This window comes from Periophthalmus magnuspinnatus, chromosome 4 (genome assembly GCF_009829125.3).
Source record: "Periophthalmus magnuspinnatus isolate fPerMag1 chromosome 4, fPerMag1.2.pri, whole genome shotgun sequence".
In the NCBI taxonomy this organism is placed as follows: domain Eukaryota; kingdom Metazoa; phylum Chordata; class Actinopteri; order Gobiiformes; family Gobiidae; genus Periophthalmus; species Periophthalmus magnuspinnatus.
This window is the reverse complement of record NC_047129.1, coordinates 15,718,131-15,734,729: the sequence shown is the minus strand read 5'-3', so window position 1 is coordinate 15,734,729 and position 16,599 is coordinate 15,718,131. Positions and strand designations below refer to the sequence as shown.

General features: G+C 40.6%; 1 protein-coding gene across 4 annotated transcripts in view; it reads left to right on the top strand.

The window, feature by feature from the left end:
- ptprsa (protein tyrosine phosphatase receptor type Sa) overlaps positions 1-16,599 on the top strand; it is a 255,817-nt gene that overhangs the window by 156,844 nt on the left and 82,374 nt on the right. For all 4 annotated transcript variants that reach the window (XM_055221435.1, XM_033965526.2, XM_055221436.1 and 1 more), the window contains 2 exons: positions 8,096-8,206; positions 16,289-16,558. In XM_055221435.1, the coding sequence (XP_055077410.1) occupies positions 8,096-8,206; positions 16,289-16,558 (381 nt within the window). The remainder of the gene's footprint in view (positions 1-8,095; positions 8,207-16,288; positions 16,559-16,599) is intronic.

The window sequence follows — 16,599 nt, the reverse complement described above, 5'->3', positions numbered from 1 at the left end:
CAACCTGCTTTATTAACCTAACCCTAACTTTAGCCTAACCTTAGTCTAACCTAAACCTCAACTAACCTTAACTTAACCACCCCAACTAAAACCAATCTAAAACTACATAAACCTAGTGCTTCCTGCAGCCTCTATTGAAAATCTAACACCATAACAAAATAACCTGCCCAGCCCCTCTCATTGTGTCCTTGTGACTCCCAATTCTGTGATTGCTAAAATGGTTGGACAAATGAATGTTACTGTTTTGTCTGGTTTTTTGAATTATTCTTACAGAAAACACGATAGCACATGGCGAAATCATTATGGACTAATTTATACCCATAAAGTCAATGCAATAATCCACTTCTCTTTCATACCTTGCTGCTCTTTGCTAGTTGTCCAAATACAGCATAAAAGCATGTCATAAAAGAGAAAATTATAGGTGTCTGCCAAACCAGACAGAACTTCAATGCAGTACCTCCCACCTGCTGGTATGACAAAGGAAGCCACCATGTTCATAAATATAAATACACTGACATTTTAAAAGACAGCCAACAAAGTCAATGGTGATATTAGAACCAGTTTCTAACAGTTAAGATGAGCACATGCTTCACTTGATCACAATTCAAAAGAGTTTTAAATGTGTGAATACATATAATGAGCATATATTCTACAGTATTGGCAGTATTTTAATTACATTTGCTCCTAATAGCCCTGCTTCTCTTAAAGGGCCCATATTATGCTATTTTCTCATATATATAATGTTGTTTCCTCATCACAAACAGACCTGAAGTTGTGTTTTGTAGGTCGAAGGTAGAAAAAGGTAGAACAGACTAAAAATGCACAACTCTAGGTATGTTTTTGATGAGGTAACAACATTATAACATAGCTTAGATGTCGTAAGAGTTATTTTGTGTAATATAGGACCTTTAAACCTTGTACAGTCAGTTTTTAGGTTTCGTAAATAGTTCCCATACAAATTGGTTGGGAAACATCACTTGGCTTTTGTATTACTTGGCCTATATGTCTTTGCTCCCAGAGTTTTCATCAAATGGGGTGCAGAGCTGCTATATTTAAATCTCGAAAAGTGGAACTAACTGACAAGCAAACGGAGATACGCATTGCACTTGTAAATGAATGGTTTTGCTGCCCACTCTAAACATGTCTGTAGGAGTACAATTTACATTACAGAACCACAATATTTCAACAGCACACCGTCGATTGCCTGGTGGAAAAGAAAGCGTATGATTTTACTGAGCTTAATGTGGTTTCTGGCTCACCGTCAAGGCCGTAACCCAATCCAGGCCTGTAATAAACAAAAGAATAGAGAAATAAACAGTCAGATGATACAATGGAAAAATCAGGGAGGAGGACAACCAGTGAGAAGGAGGTGAAGAGTATATCTGTCACAGTTAAGGAGCTTTAAAACATCTTTCGTAAATAACAACTTGAATGCGTTGCGTTTCACTTTGCTGCAGCCCGAAGGCATGTCCTGAAACTGCACTTGAGCCTCCAGTGCGGTCCTTGAGCGAGTTTATTCCGCTAAGATAGCCGGTTTATGGAATGGCGGCAACTGTTAACTGTTTTATTGACCTATTATTCAAGGTCAGTTGCCTCGGAAATGGCTTATACAAACCATGTCGCGCTGAGGTCAGAGCTCTCTTTCTGTTCCCACGTTAAGATTGGGTAGTGGGAGATATGTTCTAGCTGATGTGTTAAGTTTTATCACGCTTTTTTGCACCTATATAAGAATGTACCTTAATGTAAGGCTCCCACTAGAGTGAATCATAATCAGAAAAAGCTGCCAGCAAACGACATATGGTGGAATATACAATAGTAATAATATGAAATAATAGTAAAACATAAAGTAAAATAAAAGGTATTAGAAATAAAATGTACTTTTACTCCATATAAATACAAAATATACAGTATGGGCAGAATAACAGTACACATTAGGTATGCGATTAAGGTATTGTTAACGTGTTATTATCATGACAGCATCTATAATTTTAGACGCCTGACAAGGGACAAATTCAGATGTAATCATAGACTGTATAAAGAAGTGGACTGAGGCAATGTGACGTCAACCATAGCTTTTGGCTCTAGGTAAATGAAGCTCATCGAGGCTAGTAGTTATGGGGCAAATTTGGAGCTCATTTCCATATTTGGAGTTCCGCGACTATCACAGCAACCAAAGAGCCAATCCTTAGCCTGTGGAAGGAAACGTACCTTCCCGCCCACTCCGCTGGGCACTTAGCAACGCTGTCAATCAAATCTGTTGCTAACGCTAGGGGGAGTGACTTCAGGGAATGAAGGCATCTCATTGGTCTGTTATTAATTTTCATACCTTGATTTACGGAGAAAATAGCAAAATAAATCAGCAGGATCATGTTAAGCGGGTTAATATGAACATTTTACGACCAAAATGACGAGCCTGACAGCAGCAGCTACGGAGAGAGGGGGGATAGTTTTTCAATAGAAAGTGAATCGGAGCCAGAGTCGATGGACCCGCATACTCACTTCCTATTTGAAACGCAGCTGCTAGCGTGTTAGTCATGTCCATTCATGTATAAATGGATGTAATATCTCCAAAATGACATCTTTTTATGATGTTTGCGACCTCCAGTATCTGTAAGAAACCACATGTAGTATTTTGGTTCATGCATGATTGAAATTTAGGCAGCTATAATCTCATGCCTGGTCTTTGTAAGCTCTGTTTCTCTTTGTTTGTCATACCAACAATGGGAGGTGTGATATTATAAAGTCCCCTTATAAATGATCCAATCTTTTCTTTTCTAACCTCGTTCCAAAGATCCAACCTTTAAGCCAAACCCCCACTAACTAATCTGTAATTAACTTTTAACTAAACTAATGCTGTGTCCTCATCTTTGTGTCTTCTCCAGAGGGTACCCCAATTAAAGGTAAGCTCTAAGAAAAGTGGGATTTCAAAAAGGTTCACTTTAAACTACTGCATAACCAAACATAACCTCACATTCTAAAACATTAAATCAACCTCCCCTTTAAAAATAAACAAGGAAAAAGGCGTTCCTGCTCTTTCACCATTAATAATTCATTCGTATTTGTGCCCGGTGTTATCTGCACATTCTGTATCTGTGATCTCATGTGTTTGACATTTCCGTGTCCTCTGTCACCGTTAATGTGCCATTTTTTGCACCACTGTCGGCTATGTGTGTTCTACTGCCTTTACCTCGCTCAATGGGTGCTTATGGTGGAGCGGTAGAGCGATTGAATGCACCAGGGAAGGAGAGGGGGTGGCTATTACAAGGCTGCGTGTGTGCTTTATGCTTGTGACATTTAGGTGGAGTCGGGGGGGATGGTGGAGGTACCGTGGTTCCTTTAGCTCTATTTGCAAAAAAGGCCTAATGAAATCTACCGCTTACGAGTTATTTGTCTTGGTCATTTATTTGTAAAGGACAATGTAGAGTGGTATTTTAAACATTCAAATGCAGCAACAACTGGTCACAAGTCAAGTGTGTCCTCGTGCTTGGTCTAAACTTATATAATTAGTTTGCAAAAAAATAATTTAGGATGTGGGATGTGTTAGGATGTGCTATGGACACTCGGAATGGATGCAACAAAAATAATGAGATATATTTATGTTTGGTCTTTATATATTATATTATGTGTGCACCATTCTATAAAAAGTTGACTGGACTTGAGATAAACCGTAGATGTTTGTAATGTTGAGGGATATAAACGAAGCAGGTAAGTACATCATTATATGTTTGTATCCTGAAACGATACCCAGGTCTATAAAAATCTAACAGCATTCCCTCCATCATCAGCCATTTTGAAAATCCTGCACAGTACATTTATACATCTCATTCCTGCGGGGAGACCTAAGCCATGCCGTTGTATTAACTCTCTGTGAATAAGGTCTCATAAATCATATTGTGTCAAACGAAAGCGGGCGTGACTTATGAACTCTGCATTTGCATAATGAGATAAGCGGCCCGAAAAATAAAGACAGATTTTTGCGTTGGACTATATGCTTTTGAAATGGGAGACGGAGAAGGAAATATGAACCAGATTTTGTGCAAGGTAAAAATCATAATGGCAATACAATGTTTTTTTTTTTCTAATAAATACATTTAAAGGACATAGATTACACGAAATGGATCCGTGTGAGCTGTGAGCCATGTTATACTGCTGTTACATGTTGCTGAAATGATCTTAAACAGTGTAATATGTGCATTATTTTAGGTTTTCACTTACTACTCTGCCTTCCGCAAACCTGCTAACCTCCCGCAAACCTTCCAAAATGAATATAAATCAAGTCACATTTGTAAGCTTCTACATATAATCTTGCACAAATGTCATCTAGCACGTTTGCCACATATGTAGCATCGCGGAAAGTGTCTCGACTCCCTACCTGCATCATTACTGATTTCATGGGAGCGTTACAAGGCACCAGATGGGCACTGACAACAACGACAACACACGTGAGGCTTCCTGCTGCGTCTGGGTGCCACAGTGACCTTGGGGTGGGTGCAAAGGGTGCTCGCATGACAACAGAAGCATCAAACCGACCGAACGAAAGGCCAGTTCACGAGTTTACTCCTGCTCACTCTCTGTTAGTTATTAAAACTTCCACCGACGTGTCCTTATGTGACTTCTTTCACCTCAGTTTGAGTTATGCAGTTAATTATTTCTACCCCTTACTGTACTGCTTCATAATAGCCGGGTTTAAACACACAGTGAGAAATGTGAAACTAATAAGGGACGAGGAAATGAGTGATACAATAATGAAAAGGGACAGCGTGGCATTGGGCAGCAGCAGAGAAGAGGAGCGAGGACGGGGGATTTGGCCAGCCATTTTGTTGATCGCCTAAACAAATCAATCAAGGCTGGCTGGAGCACACTAATTGAATTACACAAATGGGGCTGGGGGGTGCGCACAGTGAAGCAGCTACAGAGCGGTGATGAGGGTTGGGGAGACCACAGCTTGGAGCGCTCTTGGAATCAATCATCCATGCCGGCCCCCGCCTGGTTTTTGGTTATCCTCTCATCTGGCTCTACAGCACAGTTGCTCTCTTCAACTCCATCGGCCCAAACTCTTTGATTGGGCTGTCATTTGTCTCTATCTGCAGGCTTCCACACATGAAACCGCGATACTACATATGTGTAACAAATCAGGTCAAATGTTTGAAATGCCAAGGTTAAAGTGACAAGGTTAAGTCATTACGTTCTCCCTGTGTGACCATGGTTTCATCATCACTAACTTTGTCCCACTGTCAAGGTCATGAATGAACAAATTACTTAAATAAGAATAAATTATTTTGCACATAATTATAACTGAAACAGGAAGCCCTAAAATTGTTGAGAAAGACCCACAGCCCAAGAAAGAGAATATGATAAAAATACAGATTGTTACCTTATATATTTTGCCATTAGTCCATAGAGTGGACTAATGGCAAGGCAAGTTTATTTGTATAGCACAATTCATACACAAAGTAATTCAAAGTCCTTTACAGAATAAGAAGGACATTAAAATCACACAAATAAAAACATAAATAATCACAAATAATAATCATAAAATTAACATTAAAACAGAAGAGTGCAGAATAAAACCCTTTCAGTCATATGCACAGCTGAACAGAACTATATTGAGCCTGGATTTAAACATTGTCAAACTAGAGGCCTGTCTCACATCTTCAGGAAGACTGTTCCAGGTTTTAGCTGGCACAACATTTGAGCACAACTATGTCTTTTGGAGAAATGGAGTATTTATTTGCCGGACTTTATTTATTTGTGGCCCTCTCTGTTATCATGGCTCAGTGGTACTGCAGACCTCCTCATCAGATGAGCCTGAGGCGTGCTATGCGGTTAACCAGGACAGCTGTCTGGGCTGGGACAAATGTCCACGCCCAGTGCCCATTACTGCCTTCTTTATCGAATGGATGATGGCTGTCCAAGAGCTGCTGGACGGCCAATGGAGGCTAACCGAGGAGATTAGAGCGTTGGTGGAATGAAAGGGTCACTTTGCTTCAAAACTGGAGTAATTGTCCCACACGGAAGCAGTGTTTTACAGGGTGCTTTATTTGGTTTATTTATAGAAATTAGGCATGCTGTTTTGAAGTGTTATAAAAGAACATGACCATATATTTTGTGTGACCTATAACTGCTGGTGACACACTAGACAAATGGACAGTCAGGGAGATCTTGTCTCTGTTCCCACAGCAGCTCATGTGTCCATCATCATCTGAGTGTCCTGTTTAAACGTCCTTGAGTACGATGCTCTGTCCTGTTCCTACAGTTAAATACTTAACAGTAACGCAGTGAATATTCTTTTTCTCAAACAAAAAGTACATTAAGTACTTTATTCTTTTGCCAATAGTATTGTTAAAAAGTCTGTTGGAGTAGTCAGTGACTATAGAGGCCCTAGTTTCACAAAGCAGTGAAAGTATGGTTCTCTTGTCGATCTTGTTCAGGCAGCATTTTTACAACAGAGAACAGGGAGTAGAGCTGACGAGCTGCTGGCGACGCGTTCTGGAGCGTCCACCCGGAGCTGAACTTCACACACACCTTACTGTGTGGTCTCTGCAGGCGTCTAAGCACATTCCAACCCACCTGCCATCAGCCTGGCATTTGCTGTTCCAAGCACACATCAAACCCATCCAAGTCACATCTTTGCAAAATGCACAGCGCAGACGCCACCACCTGTACTCGGCAAGTCGACGTTTTCATTTGCTTCAAGTTCTATGCCAGAAATCCAGCTCTCCTGGGCAGAGCCAATGATCTGAGCTGAAGAATGCAATAGAAGTATTCTGCATCTAAAAGCCGAAGGTGGATGTATGACTTACATTTTCAGTTTAATTAAGGGGAGTGAATGCACTCATTTGTTGCACATCTAAAGCAGCAGCATTATTAGAGCAGTGTTCCAGCACAGCAGCCCTGTACATTATTGTTTTGTGGGCTTACAGATGTGATGAAGTAGGTTATGCTATATTACAAAGCATTGCAAGCTGCGGTGCTGGTGTATTGATGCTTCCTGGCTAAACGCTAACGAGCGCGGGTGTAGTGTTTGTCAGGCAGAGCGAGGCTGTACTCTGTCTGCTGAGCCAGCCACAGCCCTAATGATATCATCAGGAAGCACCGTCAACAGAGCACTAACAAGGAATGATCTGACGCCCCTACATTCACCTCCATCAGACCCCAGCTCCACATACTCCCTGGGTACTTACTTCATTTGGACATTCAACATATAAAATATATACTTTTTCCACATATGACAGTTTGACTGATTTGATGCAGATTTTATGGTACCCTCAATTTATGGCTGATGATGGAGAAAGTTTTTATTTTTTTATTTTTTTGTCTGTGTGTGTGCACATTTATTTTTAGTAGATTTATGATGTTGACAATCTATTTTTTTTAGATGAGAGGGTTTAGTACATGTAACTACAAAGCATATATAATTAAAGGGCCCACATTGCGCTATTTTCTGATCTATGTTATAATGTTATTTCCTCATCACAAACATACCTGGAGTTGTGTTTTGTTTCATTCACACATGTTTAACACACAAACCCTACATATTTAGGCTTCTCTCCAACAAAAAACACTGTTTAACCTTATGATGTCACGTGGTAATACAGGAAGTGCTCCACTGTGTTTTTACACTTCATACAACCTCACTATAATCATTTGAATAATTTCAGTCTTGTGATTGCCAGTCTCTACTCAACAAAAGGTAAAAGGTAGTTGTTAACTTGAAAACGTCACAAGGTGGAATGGAGCATTTTGAGTTTTGGAGATGTGGACAGACTAATAATAAAGGATTACTCAAACATGTGAGAATGAAACAAAACACAACTCCAGGTATGTTTTTGATGAGGTAACAACATTATAACATGACTTAAAGCTCACAAGAATCCATTTTGTGTAATATAGAACCTTTAAACTAGAATACTCACTCTGTTTAATTTGGTGTATTTTGTACCGTTTTACATTTTTCTTTGTTCATAGCCTTTCCACAATGCTGCACCTGTCCCAGAAGACTTTTAGATTTTCAGACTTTCCGCTTTTCCATGTATCGTCACTAACTGGTTTCTCTCTCTCTTTCTCTGTGTGTCTGAACATTTTGTGTTGGCAGGTGCCTTGCAGATTGAGAACAGCGAGGAGACGGACCAGGGGAAGTACGAGTGCGTGGCGTCTAATGTGGAAGGCGTGCGTTACTCGTCCCCTGCTAACCTTTACGTGCGAGGTAGGAAGCAACCCGACCATAGAACCAGGACAAATAAATCCAAACATCCACCCATTCTGACGTAACAAATATCCGCTCAGCCTTAGTATGCCATTACTGTTGAGCTTAACAAATGATAATTGCTTCCATTTTAGGCCAGTAATGTATTTTGCAAAATACGCAAGTAAGATATAAATATTTTAGCGTAGCATTGCCTGCCCATAAATGTAATTTCATATGCACTGAAATTTCCACATGTAAAAAATATAATTGACCAACTAACGTTCTTCTCTGTGATGTTATGCTCCATTTTGTGTCTTTTAATGCCGGCCCCAACTCACTTGGAAGGAAATGTGTAGCACAACAAGCCGTATGTCTTTACCTTATGGGTTGCAAGACACCTTTTTTATCTGTAATTGTGTGCTCCCCTTCCGTAAGCTATGGAATCCCCCAAAAGAGCTGGGAAGAGCCACTTTAATAATAATAATAGTTTTTTCAGGTGCTGAAAAAGAACGGTAAGTCTTGGATTTTGATTGAGAGGCAAGGTATTAGTGCTATCAATCAAAATCTTAACCCCGACCCTTTGAGTATTTTTTGGGGGAAAGGACTAAATGGTGAATTGAAAGAAAAATGTATTTGATGAAATGGTTTGTTACATGAACTCTACAAAGACCTGACATTTTTGAGTCTTGGAGCATATATCTTTACCATTCCCGTTTTTGCTCGGGGATATTTCACTAAAAGCTTTTTACTGTCAGTTGCAATCTTGGCCCAAGTCAACATCCTAAAAACAATCAGTTATGAGGAACATCTAGTTTCATAGGAAATAGCCAATAAAGACAAAAGCCGTACCACTAATGCCAAATGACAAGGCAGCACTGTTCAGGGAGCTTTAATAAATTGAAGCAGATGCATTTTCAACATGTATTATTTATATTGCACATATTAAATAAAGATGCTTCGGTATCTAGTCAGTTTGTTCCTTCTGCTGTGTACCAAATAACTTTGTTCCCAATAAATTATTCAGTTCTGTGACATTGTAAAATGGGTCAGAGAGCTGCTTTTTCATTATTATCGCTATTATCATAGCCTCTGAAGCAGCAGCTTAAAGGAGAAAATCAGTGTGGAGACGGAGGTATAAAATGATTTGTCAAGATTAGGCTGTTTTGTTGGGAGCATTTTTCTCAAGGCCATAGTCTGTCTTCTCGCTAATGCAGCCATACTTAACATCAAGAATAACTATTGGCTCATATAATGTTATAAAGAGATTCTCAGCAGAGCATTTTACAATCATTAAATACGAATAATGGGAACATTATGTACATAATGACACAGCACAGGGATATTTAGCCATATTTGGATCAAATACACGCCAGCTTGAAATCATGTTCAACAATTCATGCAATCTCCATGAACACTGGCTCCATCAGCATGCTTTGAAAAGGGGGCGCACCAGGGTCATGACTGCCCATAGGGACTTACACACAATGTGACACACCTGTTATGCCTTGATGGTGTCAACCTCTGTCTGTTTTCAGTTAACTTTTGTCAATCAATTCTGAAACTTTGATGTTGACTATGTTTTGTTCACGGAGCAAATTGCACTTGAGATTAGCAGCTGCGGTATGAAACCCAAAACAAAACAAAAACTCGCTAAACTCTCAAAATGAGGCCTTAATTTGTATTCCAACCATAATGACTCCTCGTCTGATTAGCCACATTTACTGGAACTGTCCTGAAAAACCACAGCTGCTAATTTCAGCCCAAACTGTGTCTTTTTCTTTTCTATCTCTCATTATTTTTCGCTTTATTTTATTCTTTATTTGGTTTATTCTTCTCTAACAAAAGCAAATGCAGCCACCACAGGAGCCTCTCCTTGTGGCTTTTAAATTTTTTGAATTATGACTATGGTACACTTGATTTGGCGCCAGTGGTGCCTCTCAAAGCGAGGGCCACTGGGGTAAAAATGATTATTTTTCTTTGAAAAAATGGGGGGTGGCAAGTGTACTTTCAAGTTCGGGTGTCACTGGTAGTTAGGGAGAGGGTAGGCAGGGTGAACAAAGCATTTTAGTCCCAGGGAAAGGTAGCAGCAGCTAAACACCTTGAGGTGGCTTTTTTTACTCTCTCTGTGTTTCCCCTATTTTTCTCTTCTCCTCATGTCATTGTGTTCTGCATCAACCCCTTTACATCCCTCAGAGCTTCGAGAAGGTTGGTGTGTTTTTTCTTTTTTACTTTTTTTAACCCACATTTGAAAAAGAAAACAATCAACATGTTTGCAAAAAGTAGCTGTTTTAAAATTAATTCATTACTAATTTGAAATCCTAAACAAAAAGCTAAATGATTATGCAAAGATTTTTTTATTTTTTATTTTACCTTTGGTCCAAGGAAGAAATGATGAAAGCAAACCCGCTTAGCTCGGGTTTTGTTATACTTTTAATTTCTGTTTGCATTGTGGGGCCTTTTCTCGTTTTGCATCCTTTGGTATTGCTTCTGCACCAAAAAGGCTTTTCTTGCATGTAAAATGGAAACCCAGCATGTTGGAAATGATGAGTCTGGTGCATGATGGGAAATTGTAATTGCGCGTGCATGCCTGTACAAAAATCTGTTTGGCCGTGCTGATCTTTTCTTTTTCTGCCCCTACCTATGCCCTTACTTATTTTGTTGTTTGACATATTTTCTCCTTCCTTGGTTTCTCAGCGAGTGTTTTCCCAACTCAAACTTTTTCCTAATTTTAAACCTTTCCTTTCATATCGTAGTTACAGTGTTGTTTTGTGTGTTGTTTTGTTCTTGTTTTATTCCTTTTTCCCTAAACTTTCTTTGAGTTGAACACGTTTGTCCTCGCGTGATTCATTTGTTTGTGTGATTTGTGTTCCTTCAAATGCTGCCCTGCTTCTTGAGTCTCGGAGTGCAAATGCCTATGCCGAATGAAGTATTAAGTGTGCATATACAGCCAGTGTTCCTGCCATCTTGTTTATAGCTATCCATTACTGACAAATTATACCTGATTGGACCTGATTGGTTTCCATGGTGATTTCAAGCAACCGTCAAGGGATGCCATTTACAGTGTTGTGTGGATCAATAACACTTTAATGACTTCGATATCACGTTTGCTTTTGTTTAGCGGCTGCTCAGAAATACTTATTGTCCGATGGCGAAACTAGCTTTTGTAGAGTGACTTCTGTTTACATTCCCTGGCAGCCATGACACTCGATCAAATTACAATTTATTATTTACCAAGCCCGCTTCTCACACATACACATAAAACATTGACAAGCAAATTATGCAGGTTCTTGAAGGGAACCGTAAGATAAATAGCATTGATATTCATGAATTATGTTCCTGTCTCTAAAGCAGATCTTTACGGTGATAGCGTAAAACCTTACTATTACTAAATGAGCAAAACACAAAAGTAAGATCCACCAGAACACTTTGAATTTTTAAAATGAGATTGTGTTGGTGAAAAGCTCCGGCCGATGCAGAAAGACTTGGCTGTGTCGGTGCATGTGCATGGTTGCCCTCTTAACGTTTTCTGCCTGGTTCTGAATGAGCCTGCATGTTCTGCTCTGCATTCGTGTAACGTTGGGAAAGAAAGCTAGATTACACCTTATGTTCTTACTGGCCAAAGCAAACTCCTGCCATCTCTATTAGATGTTTGTCTCAAGAGTCCTAAATCTATTAGCATCCCATCCAAAACGTAGAAGTGCGTTTTCATGCAAAATGCCACTTTCATTATGTCTAAGGCTTATAATTCATCTAACTATAGTCCCCTCTGCAATCTGGCTAATACTATACACTGCAGGGATCAGCACAGTGTGGGGCATACATACAGTATTATTTAGCTTCTTGTCACCTCATGTAAAACAAAAAAAAAAAAGTGACACACAATGATTTGCCCTCGATCCACAGTCTTTTATTATCAAACACCCCGCCATGATTCCTGTCAGTTTCCTTAAGGTAATAATTTCCATTTTGATGAGCCACCCATAGTGACTGTTTAGCATTGGTGCAGGCAAGGTATGTTAATACAGGGCGACCCCTGCGGCTTCTATGTAAATGCTTAAGGCCTCATCCGGCAAGTGTGACTAAAGCATCTCCATTCTGGGCCTGGGTCTGAGGCAGCAGGCAAGAGGGTGTAATCTCAGCTTCAAGGTGACACTAAAGGCTGCACATTATTTTGGCTTCCCCTTCATTTTGGGGCAGGAAACCACTGCCTCACCAAAATGGCCGATAATGTCCACCTTCTGACCTCTGTTTTTGGCACAAATCCCTCCACTACACCGCCCACTACTAGAGTTAGAGCAGTACTCTGGCGTTCTCTCTCGACTGCTTTCACCTCGTCCACTATAAGGCTTCTTGTCTTTCTCTCCACATTGGGGCTTGAAACAAGATTATCTGTTGTTATTATTCAAAACGCTAGGTACTCATTTGTTTTCATTTTCTCTCAATTCCAAATGGGCCGGCTGGCTCCTGGTCTCCGTGAATGAGGAGCCTGTCCATGCAATTGGGATTCTTTCTTTGTTTTGTTTAGATGTAGGCTAGGGATGAACAGAGCATAATGACAGCGTGACTGTCTTGAAATGTCGTACTTCTAGTGTTTGACAGCAATCCTGCTTGCAGCAAATGATTTACTGCAATAATTATAGTTAAGAATCAAGTTACCTTGGCCTCGTGGCTTTTTTCTCCTTCCCTTTCCATGCTTCCGGCACACATGTTCGTATATGGTAAAATTTGCACATAACAGGGCTCCCCTTTTGTATGGCAGCATAGCAGGATGATGTAACGGCTCATTACTTTTAAGGTTGACCCCCACTAGAGGAGACAGTCCACTGAGAGTTTGGTGGTCGTTGGGTTTGTTGCCAGTGCAGGTAGCCAGAGGTGAAGAGAGACCTATTCCTTTGGGGAAACCTCATTCACTCAGCCAACACAGTTCCCGGTCCATTGGCTGACCAGAGCCCCAGGGAGAGAATAGCACATTCAGGCACACAACATTAATGAACACTTACAAATCCCCCTAAAACAGACCTAGTTTGCCCTGACGATACTAGTTTTCAAAACTGGTAACAAAAGTGATGCAGAGACAAACTACTGTGGAAAACATCTAATAGTATTGATGCAAATGTCTTTGTTGAACTCAGCTGCACCCCGGTACTGTCTATGCTGTCCAGACATAGTATTTTTGTGGATTTGTTCATTTTATTAATTTGATTTCATTTAATTTTGTGTGTCTGGAACAATGCTATTTTGGGAATGGATGGCATGCTTGGATGGGCTTGGGTGACATTTGGGACTGTATTGGTTTTCTGGTGACTGCCCTGGAGGATGGAGGCGCACCTGTATATGTCACTCATGCCATAGCCACACCCATGCATGTCTGTGTGAGGAATGGGCTGCCCTTTCACTTTGTTGTTCAGTTAGGAGACATTTTTTCTTTTACAAATCAAAACGCCTTTGACACATTTTTCCGGCCCTATCTCAATGATTTTTTTTTTTTCAATGGATTTTTCCATTGGGACTGCATGACTGGGCAATTAGATCTGCCATGGTAGTACAAGCATTATATTAAATGCTAAAGAAAAGGTCACTCCCCGTGTTGCAGATTTCTGTATCCCCCTCTGTCAGGACAAGCTGAGGCTCTTGACTGTTTTTCAGGTTTAGCATTAAAATAATTCAAGAACAAAGACAGATCCTTGTGTAAGAGTAAGAATAGCAAACATTTACCCTTAATTCCCAAAGCAGAGGGAGGGTTACCAGGTACGCATATCTCCCATAAGCATCGTGCATACAACTAGATGTAGATGTGATAGAATTCCCTGGACATTGTCTGTTGTGGCCAGATCCCCCCCCCAGCATGGGTGGATGATATTTGTGCCGTTTATATCAGTCAGAATGTCCCATATAACGATCATCTGAATCCCATTTGGATCGACACGGTGTATTTTGGAATGCTCCTTTCAGTCCCTGTCTGATCCCATCCTTTAGTCCTTCCCAGGTCCCAGCACCTCGCGCCCGCCCACCTGAGCATTCCACATGAACATGCACCAGGTGAATGCCTAAGGTGGGCTGGAGGCAGGTGTGGCCATATCTTGATTTTAAGCCCCAGTGTGTGAGATCTCCAAACCACTTTGAGCCATGGTCTTTACTTTCTTTTCTTGGTTTGGTTCAGATATCACAATCTCCTTATTCTCTCCCCACTTATGCCTTCCTCCTCCCTCCTTCCCTCTCCTCTCCCTTTTGCGTACTGTACAGTATGTCGCCTGCCCATCTGTCATCGTCTGTTTTGCTGCTTGAGTCTCTTCTGCCTCGTGTGCTTCCTCTTGCCCCTGTCCTGTCTGTCTGTCTGTCTGTCTTCCTGTCTCCAGAGTCAGCTCTTCCATTTGGTTCTCTGTTAATGTCCCTCATCAGTTCTACTTTGTTTTTATGTCCCAACAAACAACGTGAAAATGAAAATAGATCATAAAAATATAAAATATCATGACTCCTACTAGTTAGTGTTGTGGCCGACAAATGTGCTGCTGAAATATCCTAAAAACATTGGTATAGTGTATAGAGATGATACTTGTGATGTTAGATCACATGTGGGTCATTTTTATACTCTGGTGTTTTTAGGACAGTTTGGCAAATCAAATTCAAGGGATTCATCTGATGAAACGTACTCTTCCTAATGTATAAAGCCTCTTGATCATTCCATAGAGTGTTTGCTGGGATCCATTCCACTCACAGTGTTTTTGCTCACCCATGCTCATGTGTTTCAAACTCTTACATACTGTACACACGCACACTCATAATTAGACACTGGTATACATTGACAATATAACTGCACACAAGTATCTGCTACAATTCAGTCTCAGAGTCATTCTCAACCCCCCTCACTCAAAGCCAGCTCCGATCCATGAGATATAAACTCCTTCCTTACTGTCCCCCACTTAGGGATTTCATTCTCCTCTCATCGTCTATGCTTCTTTTTCTTGTTGTCTGAATTTCTTGACTCAACACTATGTGATAGTACTGTCTTTAGCAACAAATAATATATTCAGTTTTAGGCACATACCTTGTTCCTCAGTATTGATTTTGTGTTAAGTGGGACTGCGATGTGACAATGTGCCACCATCACATTTTGTCACATTAGCTGAAGAAACAATAATGTTTACACAGCACTGAAGCGGGTTACCCCTCCTTTACCCTCCTCCAAACCTCCCCTATCTCTCTCCCTGTTACTCCAGCTCTTCCTTCTATCCTCAGTTACTCCTCAGTCTTGTCTACTTCTACTCTCTCCAGTCGTCTTTTGTCTGGGCATGCTAGCGACCCTTCAGTTATATTCCTCTATGCATTTTATCTCAATTTTTATATCTGATTTTGTTATCATTTATTCCTTAATTTACCTCGGTCTATTTATGCATGCTGTCTGTGAAACTGATAGCTGCATCTATCAATGGAACCGTGTCAGATCTTAATAAGGCTTTGTCCAGTGGATCTACCCTACACCACAAAAATCTGATTAAAGTTTCTCATCTTTAAGATAAACAGGTAGTAGCTAGAGACAGGTGTCAAGAACACTCAAGTGTTCTTGGAGAATGCAGAGATTGTCAATAGCCATGTAACCCTACACTTCCTGTGCTATGGGAGAAGCCTGTAATGGTGGACTTCCTATTTGGCATGAGTGCCAGAGAGGACAGGAAGTTCCAGGTTGCCACATTGGCCTAATGTGATACTAATCACATGGGTGCTCTTTTACATGGTGATCAGGTTGCACTTTAGCCAAACATATTAGCAGTTCAAAGATGAGAAACTCATAATAGATTTTTGTGTCTTTAATTGTGCTGTGATGGGTCAAATATTGGTCAATGGAACCTTGTTGCTATGAATCGTTGCTTAATTGTTAATCTATATTGTTGTTGAAGCAGTTCTGTTAGTTTAGTTCCTTCTCATTATTTGTATATTTTTATGTTTTGAAAACTTTTGTTAATTTGTGTTTAGTACCACATTTACCATGTTGGACCTTTTATGATCATTTAAGAGGGTCCATTTTCATCTGTCTCTTTTGTTACCTCTCTTTCTCTCTTTTTGATTCCCTTGTCAACCTCTTCCCCTTCCTCATGCCTTCAGTCCGCCGGGTGCCGCCTCGTTTCTCCATCCCACCGACCAGTCAGGAGATTATGCCCGGTGGCAGTGTGAACATTACATGCGTGGCAGTGGGGTCACCCATGCCTTACGTCAAATGGATGCTTAACTCTGAGGACCTGACTCCGGAGGATGAGATGCCTGTGGGCAGGAATGTTCTGGAACTGAGCAGTGTCCGTGAGTCAGCCAACTACACCTGTGTGGCCATGAGCAGCCTGGGCATCATCGAAGCTGTGGCACAGATCACTGTCAAATGTAAGAAAACAAATGCATTTTTTTCTGAAAATGGTTAATAC